Here is an 11,908-nt window from a genome sequence, read left to right on the forward strand (position 1 = left end):
TGAAGCCATCCATGCTTGTAGCCGCCACCACTTCCTGTGGCAGTGAATTCCGTGTGTTCATCACTCTCTGGGTGAAGAAGGACTTTCTTTTATCTGTTCTAACCTGACCGCTCAGCAATTTCATGGAGTGCCCACGAGTTCTTGTATTGTGAGAAAGGGAGAAAAGTACCTCTTTCTCTACCTGCTCTATCCCATGCATAATCTTATAAACCTCAATCATGTCACCCCTCAGTCATCGTTTCTCCAAGCTAAAGAGCCCTAAGCGCTTTAACCTTTCCTCATAGGGAAAGTGTTCCAACCCTTTTATCATTCGAGTTGCCCTTTTCTGCACTTTTTCCAAAGCTATAAGGTGTGGTGACGGCAAAGGGGTACGGCAAAGAATGAGATGGTTAGACAGTGCCATAGATGCAACGAACATGAAATTGAGCAAACTTCAGAGGACGGCGGAAGACAGGAAGGCCTGGCGTGATCTGGTCCATGGGGTTGCAAACAGTCGGACTAGGCTGTGCGACTGAACAACAACAAATGATATTGGCTGATCTGTTTTCAATACCTTTCCTAATAATCCCTAGCATAACATTGGCCTTTTTTATTGCAGTTACACACTGTCTCGACATTTTCAGTGTTATCTATTACAACTCCAAGATCTCTCTCTTGTTCAGTCTCTGCCAGTTCAGACCCCATCAATGTGTATTTATATTTAGGATTTTTGGCTCCAATGTGCATCACCTTGCACTTGGCCACATTTAACCCCATTTGCCATGTTGACGCCCACTTGCCCATCCTTGACAGATCCCTTTGGAGTGTCTCACAATCCTCACTGGTTTTCACCACCCTGAACAACTTCATATCATCTGCAAATTTAGCCATTTCACTGCTTACTCCCCACTCCAAATCATTAATGAACAAGTTAAAAAGTATTGGACCAACTACTGATCCCTGCGGTCCGCAAATTTGGCCACTTCACTGCTTACTCCCAACTGCAAATCATTAATGAACAAGTTAAAAAGCATTGGACCAAGAACTGATCCCTGCGGTACCCCACTGCTTGCAAGATGGTAGCTTTGCTGCATTTGCGATCTGGGTCCAAGTCCAAATGCATCAAAGACTTACATTGTGTAAGAAAGGGATTGTGCAAGGAGCATCTATCAAAGAACTTACCGTTGACCATGCTTGAATCAAGAACAGTTTGAAGAGAGATCAGTTTTTTATTAGGATCTGCCTCCCACACAGATATCACACAGTCACCTAAGCCCTTTTGGAATAAAATATGTATGATCAGAAGCTAACACATTTGTTTCATAACAGATGTCTTTAAAACATCTTTGTTTACATTAAATTCAAGATGATATCCCATGGCTGCAACAACAGGTTCTTAGATGCCAGTCTCTTGCTGTGCTGGGGGGGGGGGAGTTCTGAACAGGGGAAATTTTCCAGCTGTGCTACCAAATAATTTCTATGACAATTCAATTTCTGGTTCTTACTAAAGCTGTAATGGGTCACTTACTCCATTTGAATTCCTCTGCTAATTAATTAATCTTCTGAAACAATGGGCTTGACAATCGGGGAGATTGCAGTCTTTTCTATGGTGGTGCCTCAATTTACGGAATGTCCTCCTTACTTCTGGCTTAGTACTTGATTTATTACCATATGGTGCCAGGTAAAAGCTTTATGCCTTACCCAGGTATTTTGTGGATTATTTTCTAACTGTACTCTCTTGTTTTGATATATTGCCAAACTGTTCCATGTGTTTCTAATTGCTGATTTTAGCCACTGCATTATAGATTTGTTACCTCAGTTTAATGGCATAAGAACATAAGAGCATAAGAACATAAGAGAAGCCAATGCTGGATCAGGCCAATGGTCCATCCAGTCCAACATTCTGTCATACAGTGGCCAAAAATACCAGGTGCCCTCAGGAGGTCCAACAAGACACTAGAAGCCCTCCCACTGTATGTGATGTTTCAGTTTTGTGAGCAAACTTGAGCATATTTATGGAGTGGTAAATGGTTTGAGGGCCAAAGGCACTTGTAAACGAGATACAACACACACATAAGTCACTGCACATGATCTTATTGTTAGCTACCATTCATGTACTGGGAAACTATGACTGAGCCTGCCTTGGCGGGGAGAGCAGGGTATAAATTGAATAAATAAATAAATGACTGAGCTTCCGAGTGCAGATATGCTAATGTCAGAACTAGGTATTATGACAGTCATGGGACTCTGCCACCAAAAAAAAAACATCTGCACAAGCTGAGGACTATAAAGTTGAGGGGCAGCCACTGTTCACAATTTTATTGTTGCAGCTACAGCGGGACAGAGAAGGGACTGTGGCTCAGTGGCAGAGCATCTGCTTGGCATGCAGAAGGTCCCGGGTTCAGTCCCCGGCATCTCCAGTTAAAAGGAGCAGGCAGGAGGGGATGTGAAAGACCTCCGCCTGAGACCCTGGAGAGCTGTAAAGAGGGGCTGTGGCTCGGTGGCAGAGCCTCTGCTTGGCATGCAGAAGGTCCCGGGTTCAGTCCCCGGCATCTCCAGTTAAAAGGAGCAGGCAGGAGGGGATGTGAAAGACCTCCGCCTGAGACCCTGGAGAGCTGTAAAGAGGGGCTGTGGCTCGGTGGCAGAGCCTCTGCTTGGCATGCAGAAGGTCCCGGGTTCAGTCCCCGGCATCTCCAGTTAAAAGGAGCAGGCAGGAGGGGATGTGAAAGACCTCCGCCTGAGACCCTGGAGAGCTGTAAAGAGGGGCTGTGGCTCGGTGGCAGAGCCTCTGCTTGGCATGCAGAAGGTCCCGGGTTCAGTCCCCGGCATCTCCAGTTAAAAGGAGCAGGCAGGAGGGGATGTGAAAGACCTCCGCCTGAGACCCTGGAGAGCTGTAAAGAGGGGCTGTGGCTCGGTGGCAGAGCCTCTGCTTGGCATGCAGAAGGTCCCGGGTTCAGTCCCCGGCATCTCCAGTTAAAAGGACCAGGCAGTAGGGGATGTGAAAGACCTCTGTCTGACACCTTGGAGAGTCGCTGCCAGTCTGGGTAGATAATATTGACTTTGATGGACCAGTGGTCTGGTTCAGTATAAGGCAGTTTCATGTGATTTCATGCGAGGAAAAGAGGAAGAGGGAGAAATACAGGGCTATTTCTGATGGCAGCCTCCATCTAACATAACATCTAGTTCCAGCAGACAAGAGATGATGTGCAGATCTTCACATATGGACATTCAGCAGGCAGCAAGTTGGAATTTTTGGCACTGGAGTGGGATGCAGTGTAGGCATGGAAGCCAAGTAACATGCATACATCTAAAAATCTCACGGGCACTCAATGAAATTGCTGAGCAGTTGGGTTAGAACAGATAAAAGGAAGTCCTTCTTCACCCAAAGAGCGATTAACACATGGAACTCACTGCCACAGGGGGTGGCGGCGGCTACAAGCATGGATGGCTTCAAAAGGGAATTGGATAAACATATGGAGCAGAGGTCCATCAGTGGCTCTTAGTCACAAGGTATAGATAGGAACTCTCAGTCTGGGGCAAGAGATGCTCAGTATTCTTGGTGCTTGGGGGGGGGGGGGCAACGGTGGGGGGGCTTCTAGTGTCCTGGCCCCACGGGTGGACCTTCTCCTGGCATTTTTGGACACTGTGTGACAGAGTGTTGGACTAGATGGGCCATTGGCCTGATTCAACATTGGCTTCTCCTATGTTCTTATGACAGTCTGGTCGCTGTAGATAGAACAGTTACAGTTATTAGCATTTAAACAGTAATATAACAGTAATAATAATAATAATAAATAAGAATTTATAAATTGCAAAACAGCTACTTACCCCTATCACCAAAGTAATTTTGCTTGCTGTGCGTCTAATCACAGAAGTAAGACAGCCAGCAGTATGATACTCTTCCAGAGAAATGAAACATGTTTCCACCTGCTCTTGTAGCTGGGAAAAAGGCAAATAATCATTTGTAGATTTTTTTTTTGGACCAATACACAATTTCTTAAGACCTTGTTAAAAATTAATTTGCAGGGTACTTCATGGGGGAAATTATAAAAGACAACAATTCAACAAAGCAGCCTGATGCATGCCAACACTGATTTATCAATACTTGCTACAGAAAGAAGAAAAAAAACATGTTCTCATAGACCAATGGGAAATGTGTAGGTGTACAAATATTTACCAGAAGCCACCTTTTTTGGGGGGGGGGGACGACCATTTGTGGACTTATGCCATAGTGTTTACTGAAAGATTTTAACCAGCTCCAGATGTAGTTACAATCTGCTTCCTTTTAATAGCGCAGTCCTACTACCACCCTTTCTACATGCCCCAGTGCACACAATATACTTTACAGATGGTCCTACAGAAGAAAAAAATAGATGGACCGGTATATGTACCTATAACAAAGACTATTTTCTCCAGCATTTTACTTACTCTCCTACACAATTCTCAAGCCCACCTGTAAGTTGTAGCCTCTGGCTTGGAAGCCCTTCCTCTCTACCACAGTTACACTGATTGGGCAGCAAGGAGAAGGGTCATAGCCACTCTTCCTGATTATTAGTTCTTCTCTTTTAGGGTCAAGTCCTAGTTCAGTGTAAGCCCGGCTTCCAAGGAAGCTGAAAAAGTGAGATAACAAGGGCCTCCATTGTTCTGCTTGGAAGGAACCAGCTAGCATTTAGCTTCATGTCCTCTAGAACCATTTCCTGCAGCATTGTTCTATCTGGCCATTATGGAATGGTTCTCTAAGAGTTAGTAACCTGAACATGTCTGCTTTCCATCCATCTTTCCTTCTGAGTGTCATATGGTAGTTTTACTCCGAACTAAAGATCACCAACAACCAATGGCAGAGAAGCAGTATACAATGTTATCAAATAAATAAGATGGCGCAAGAAGCAAGACTGCAACTGAACGGTGCACTGGGGGAGGGAATTTCCTTGCTTGCTCTGCCTGCTCTCTCTCTCTCTCTCTTTTTCTTTTCCGCCTGAGAAATCCGGGAAAGAGAGAGCTGGACAAATGTTGCCTCCGGTCTAGAAGAAAGGTTTTACTCCCACTTTACACTTGAAGGAAGGCAGATGGGAAGGGTTACCTAGAGTAGATTATAGCAGGGAAAAAGACACTCCGTTCGTGTTCCCAGTTTCAGAGAACTGTACAACCTGGTCATTAGCGCTTAAAATAACTAGTGGCAACCATATCCCTAACTGGGCCGAAACGTCTGTAGGAGTAGCCTGGGTCACAAACAAAGGATCTGAAAACCAGTATGTCAGAGATTAGCGTAGTAAATGTTCCTGATACCTTTTTTGCTGTACTGAAGTCCTGGATATCAATTGCTGTATGAGAACAGAAAAGGAATAGTTTGTGAAAAGCAGTTTTGCATTGCACAGCTGTAATTACAGCATCAAGACAGCTTGAGAAAACATAATGCTTTATTATTAAAGTATTTTATTTATTTTTATTTTTTATTATTTATTTATTTTTATTATTTATTATTTATTTTAATATTATTTATTATTTATTTTAGTATTATTTATTTTTATTATTTATTAAAAAACCCTTTGGAAACATATTTAAAGGAAAATTTTCACTGGAGTTATTTTGTTATTTAATTTATTTACTAGAAATAAGGCCCGTTGTGGAAATAAATACAACGGGATCTAGAAAGAGGCTCTGGGAGAGTGCTCTGGCTTTGAGCAAACAGTGTCAGTCTGCTTTTAAAACATGAATCTGGGACCTGCACACCACCGGAATACAGCAGATTCCATATGCAACTGACATTCCAACTGTCTTGCGGGGGGGGGGAGTTTGAGGTGTGGAATGGAGTGAAGTCCAATCAGCTTCCATATGCAAAAGACCAGGTTGTCGCAGCAGTTGTGGTGTGGGCAGGACCCGGGCTTTGCCTTCTGATTGGTGGTGATATATGCTGAGGAGCAGTGCCATCAGCCATACACTAAGGGAGTGCATTTTAGAATTAGAACTTTGGCACCCACTATTCAATTATATATAAGGAGAGAGGAGAGATTTGGCATATATCCCGCCCTACTCCAGAAGTGGGCTCAGGGTGGTCACAGCATATAAAACATGGTAATTATTAAAACATATAATCTAAAACCAGATTGCTATGCTATTTCAAGCCCAGGCTAGCCTCAGATCTCAGAAGCGAAGCAGAGTCAACCCTGGCTAATTAATTAAATCATCGTATGGCAGTGTGTATAGTATAGCCAGGAGATCCTAAGATTGTCTGGCAGCCAGAAATTCTAGCACTTTTTAGCGTTATGCACCACTAGGTGGCAAGCGAGACTTGTTTTTAAGGCAAGAGACATTTCAGAGGTGGTTTGCCATTACCTACCTCTGCGTCACGACCCTGGTATTCCTTGGAGGTTACCTATTCAAATACTAGCCATGGCTGACCCTGCTTAGCTTCCAAGATCTGACAGGACAGGACGAGGCTAACCTGGGCTATCCAGGTCAGGGCATCCTCGCTAGTATTTGGATGGGAGACCTCTAAGGAATACCAGGGTCATGGTGCGAAGGCAGGCAATGTAAGTAAGCCGTGACTTGATGGCATACACATTTCAACATACTTGCAGCAGTCAAATTGGCAATATACTTAATTTTCCAAAAGCCGCCTTATTGGGGCTCTAATAGAAAAAGAGTATGGGCAAATATGGTAAATGTGAAATAAAAATTAAAGCAAATGCAGCCGCATATCATTTAATTAGAACAGCAAAGGGCCAGAATCGAATAAATCAAGCCCCACAACCCAGAATTATAGCATGCTATAAGCAGACCTGTTAAGATTCAAGATGACTATACAGTTTTCCTACCTTTCTGAGTTTTACCAAAAGGGAGGTGCATAATACAGAAGACCCCATTCCTGGTGAGAATAAATGCATGATAGGTATCTACAAAAGAATGAAACACGAGGCAAATTTCAGGAAAGCTTCGTAACAGCACTGTGCATATAAAGCGCTGATCAGACTGAGCTTTATCAAGTATAAGCAAGATAATTAAAAAAAAATCCTAACTTAGCTCAGTGTTGTCTTTGCCCACACAGGGTGCAACGCAATTAAGATTCACAGAATGAAAAACAAGAAAGCAAAAAGACATATAGTTTCACCACCACTGCACAAAATTTCAAGATATTAAGTCTTCTAATGAGGACAACCTTAGCTTGCAAGAATTTTTTTAATGTACATATATTGATTTATTCTTAAGGAAACTTACCTTTATCAGTGCTATCTTTTTCTAGATGGAGACTCAGGTAAGTTCTGTCATTTGAAGACGTCTGAACCAGCATCTAACATACAAGTTCAAAGAGACGCTTAATGCCATTTCTGAAAACAATGCAATTTCTATCAAACATCTCACATTAACTTAAGCCTACCCGAAGCATGGCTTTATTGAAAGTTATATTCGCACCTATAGTAGCATAGGAATTTCTCAATAATGAACGCCTTAACATTTGATCTTTACCCACATGCCCATACTTAAAAGACTATGGCAGAACACATGCTTTTCATACACTAGACCCAGGTTCAGCATTTGTTTCTTTGGATACATACTCCACCCCACTTTTTCCCCCAGTGTGGATGCAAAGTAGCTCATGGCATAATTCTCTCCTCTATTTTATTCTTCTGCAACACTGTGAGGTAGTCTCAGTCACAGAGACTGGGTCAAAGTCACGCAGCCAACTTCCATGGCAGAGCAGGGATACAGACTTGTGTCTCTTTGGTCTCTCAGATTTAAGCGCAACACTCTTCACTGCCTCTTTTCAGTAAGACAGACTCCAGGTAACAGAGCTAAACCAGACTCTCAGGTCTGAGCCACTGATTCAGCTGGCCTGACAGCACTGCGGTGTTGTGATGGAACTTGGGCCAAGGCAGCTCTTTCGGGAACTTACAAGAACTTAAGAGGTACAGAAACCAGCAAGAAATGAATCTAACGTACACGAGTTAACAAGGATTGCCTCAATGGCACGTGAATAAGATGCAAGTTGCCGCTTCGCTCACCAACGACCAGAAAATGCCCTTCTTGGCACAAGCCAATGATATCAACTTCAGTCTCTGAAAGATTAAAAAAAACAGCATTCAGTGATGCCATAAAGCCTTATTATGCAATTAAAGTTAACACACTACATCTCTACCAGCATATCAATCAACAGCCCAGTTTGGTTTCAGCCAGGGCATTCTTGACTATTTAATGTACCGATAGGCAGAAAGGCTGTACATGCTCATATTTAGCAAAGCAGCCACCCCGTCAAGAGAAGATGAAACTTGCAACACACCGATGTAAAGGAAACAGGTAGCTAGCACTGCTTTGAGCCAGTGAACAGCACAGATCTGTAGCAAACATGGTTTGCTACGTTATCTACAATACACTAGCACTTGACAAAGGTCAAGAGGCGGAAATAGCCAATCATTGTGGGCTTAGGCACACCAGGCTGAACTCCAGTATGAAAGAGTTTAGGGAGGGCCCAGGGGGAAGAAAGAGGCAGAATTTCCCAGGAACTCCACAAACGCAGCACATGAAGTAACCTGGGAGAGACTGCGGTATATTGCACATCCATCTGTGTCTTAACAGAAAACCCCCGAAGATCAGTCTTTTCATAGTTTCTTCCCTTCAGAAATCCGTACACTCACCAAACTGACTCAACATCCGAGGAGAGTGGCACGTATCAAGCACCACCACTGACTTGTCCGCTACCAAGGTGAAGCCGTCGCTCAGATTAGAGGCCTGTAACGTTGGGTCAGACAAAACCTGAGAAACACAAAAGAGGAAATTGAAGACATCAATTCTGGCTTGGCAATCAGACCGTTGCTGGCAAGCCTAGCCATGACATCTGCCCCTCCCCCAGATACCTAATCTCTCAAGCAAAAGGAAGGAGCTGAAAAGCAGCACCCGTGGCATTGAAACTGAGCAACAGGACATTTTGGGCTGTAAGGTCGGGGGGGGGGGGTTCTTGTCCCGCTGCCACCTCCCACACCCTTCTCAAAGCAGTCATCGGCTACAGGTATTTGTGGGTCAGAGCGCTACAGCCCAGCACAAAAAAAATCCACAGCATCTTAATTTGCCTTCAAATGCAGTCCCATTAACAGGGTTATACCTAGAGTTGCCAATTCTGGGTTGGGAAACACCTGGAGATTTGAGGGAGGGTCTTGGGGATGGCAGGGGCCTCAGCAAGGCATAAGGCCATACAGCTCACCCTCCAAAGGAGTCATTTTCTCCAGGGGAACAGATCTCTGTTGCCTGGAGATCTCCAGACCCCATTTGGAGGTGGGTAACCCTATTAAACTCCAGTACTTTCATATAGCATCACTGAAAACAAAGACCAACCTTTGACAAATGAATCATGGCCTAAGCTTTCATGAGCCACAGCCCACTTTGACACTGGCCAACCAAAGTTTCTGACACCATGAGTTAACCTTTAAGATGCTGCAAGACTGCTGTTTTAGCTACAGCGAACTGTCGTGATAGCTTTACGCAACTCTGTACAAGAGTGCAGTCTTCACTCATGGACCAAGATCACAAATAGAAAATCCCACCTTTTCTGAGGAAGAGATCTGAACCAATGTGTTCACTTGATAGAAGGAGCTCCCATATTCTTGAGCTCCTACATTCAATGTTTCTGTGGCATCGCTACCAAGGAACTCTACGTCATCCCACATCTTCTCCAGAAATGTGTATGTTACGCTGGAGAGAGAGAGGAAAAGCAGAAAATAAACAAGGCAAGACAACAAGTGCACTTGAGCCTTCATACTGCAGCAAAACAATGCGCTTTATGTATCTTTTAACTATATACATTGCAGGTCACCTTGAATTCCTAAAAGGTAGAAAGGCAGCAAACAAGCAGAAGAAGAGGAGATTGGATTTATACCTTCACTCGGAGTTGCAGAGCGGCTGACAATCTCCTCTCCCTTCCCCTCCCCACAACAGACACCCTGTGAGGTAGGTAGGGCTGAGAGAGCTGGGACAGAAACTGCTCTTTCTCAAGAACACCTCTGACAGAACTGTGGTTTGCCCAAGGTCATCCAGCAGCTGCAAGTGGAGGAGTGGGGAATCAAACCCAGTTCTCCCAGATTAGAATCCGCGCACTTCACCACTACACCAAACTAGCAGCCATTCCACATTAAGGTTGCCACCTGTCAAGATAGCACAATAGCACTCTCGTGAGTAAGCAGGGATTTTTTGTGCACATATAGACTAATAGGGTTTAAAACCAAAGTTTTTATTTTTTAAAAAAGGAATTCAAAAGGATTTAATATAAAAACAAACAACAAATCCCTTCGGAGAGTACAGAAGAAAACCACAAAGGTATCCTGAACTACGTGACATCTCAGTCTAGCTTTTGGAAGGCACAACCATAAATCACAGCAACACGGCGGCATTGCATAAGAGTCTCTGCAACATAGGAGCACAACAACCAGCCGTAAACTCGAGCACTTCCTCAGACTACCTTTGCCCAAACTGGAACACACGGATATGCCTTTCTCCCTCTAAGTAGCAGGTGCAACGCTTTCCCCCCAGACTCAGTTCTTCAACCAAGTTAATTGGCCCCCCTGCCTGGCCTTGAAAATTACCAAAACAAGCCAGTTAGGTGATTTATTTATTTTTATTTATTTATTAAGATTTATACCCCGCCCTCCCCACGGAGCAATCCCTGATGAACCAATTGCACCTGGAATAGGCTAATAAGTTGTTGAACAAGTTAACCCTTTATGAACCCTTTTGCTTCACACCACATGAGTGGCAAAACTTTTGCAAACAGATATTTAGCAAGCAATTCCCCTCTCCCCCCCCCCGCGAAAAAAGGGGAGATGCAATTAATAAGTTTCCTTGGAACCTAGCAGCCAGGCCAAACTTTGAGGGCCCGGATTCATCCTTAAAAAATACAGTATAACAAATTTTGAATCCCATGGCACCTTGACGACCAACAAAGTTTTGTCCTGGGTAGAGATGTGAAGGCCTAGAGAAAACACGGAAAAAATCGTAACAAAACCAGTTTTTTCCTGAAGCCTTTTTTGGTTTCCCCCCCGAAAAACTGGAAAAATTGAAAAAAGGAAAGAAAAACAATTGATTATGGAACGTTTTATTTTAACATGATGACTAAAATATTTTAAGACAAAGTGTTCAAATATTATCTAAATAATTTCAAAAAGATATGCATGGTATCAGATCAATCTAATTTCTGTGCACTGAGGACAAGCAAGTCCTAGGTTACAAACTGAACTCTCCAATGGATAATGACAGACACCAACAGAGTACCTGCAGAAGCAGAGACTGGAACTGACACTGAACTGACACTGATCAGTACAGCTCAGAAAATGATCCTGATGAAATATCATGCCCATTCATTGGAACTTAGTCCCACACTCCCTTCTATACACTTCCCCCCTCTTCAATTCTTTTTATGAGGATGGTCCTACTGCTTCAGGCCAAGACGGCTGCCCTACCCGGATACAGTGTTTTCAGCGCCGTGTGAGTCGGGTCGCCAGGTTTGGGCTGGAAAATACCTGGAGACTTTGGGGGTGGAGCCAGGAAAGGGCGGGGTTTGGGGAGGGGCGGGGCCTCAGCATGGTCCAGCGCCAGAGAGTCCACCCTCCAAAGCAGCCATTTTCTCCAGGGGAGCCGATCTCTGCCAGCTGGGGAATCAGTGGTGAAAGCGGGAGATCCCCAGGCCCCACCTGGAGGCTGGCAACCCTACGCCGCGTGAGCCTCCTCCTCCTCCTCCTCCTCAAGCAGGTCCCCCTGGAAAAACGGGCTTCTACAATTCCGGCCATCTGCTCCTTCTGGCCAACAGCGACGGGAGCCTCCCCGGCCGAATCCCCCACTTGCCAAAAGCGTCGGGACACTTTACCCCGCTCTCTCTCCCCTCAGCAGCAGCAGAACCAGCTGGAAAATCGCGACCTTTTTCTCCTCAGGAAAACCCCGCCGCTGCAGC

General features: G+C 44.4%; 1 protein-coding gene across 1 annotated transcript in view; it reads right to left on the bottom strand.

Moving 5' to 3' along the window:
• The window catches only part of KNTC1 (kinetochore associated 1), a 72,678-nt gene extending 60,796 nt beyond the window's left edge, over positions 1-11,882 (bottom strand). The window contains exons 1-9 of the mRNA XM_015417642.1: positions 11,825-11,882; positions 9,513-9,660; positions 8,610-8,727; positions 7,918-8,033; positions 7,195-7,267; positions 6,795-6,872; positions 5,266-5,300; positions 3,808-3,918; positions 1,162-1,255 (exon numbers count right to left, since the gene is read on the bottom strand). Of these exons, the coding sequence (XP_015273128.1) occupies positions 1,162-1,255; positions 3,808-3,918; positions 5,266-5,300; positions 6,795-6,872; positions 7,195-7,267; positions 7,918-8,033; positions 8,610-8,727; positions 9,513-9,635 (748 nt within the window). The 5' untranslated portion in view covers positions 9,636-9,660; positions 11,825-11,882. The remainder of the gene's footprint in view (positions 1-1,161; positions 1,256-3,807; positions 3,919-5,265; positions 5,301-6,794; positions 6,873-7,194; positions 7,268-7,917; positions 8,034-8,609; positions 8,728-9,512; positions 9,661-11,824) is intronic.
• Between the last annotated feature and the right edge of the window lie 26 nt (positions 11,883-11,908).

This window comes from Gekko japonicus, unplaced genomic scaffold (genome assembly GCF_001447785.1).
Source record: "Gekko japonicus isolate JY-2015 unplaced genomic scaffold, Gekko_japonicus_V1.1 scaffold64, whole genome shotgun sequence".
NCBI lineage: Eukaryota > Metazoa > Chordata > Lepidosauria > Squamata > Gekkonidae > Gekko > Gekko japonicus.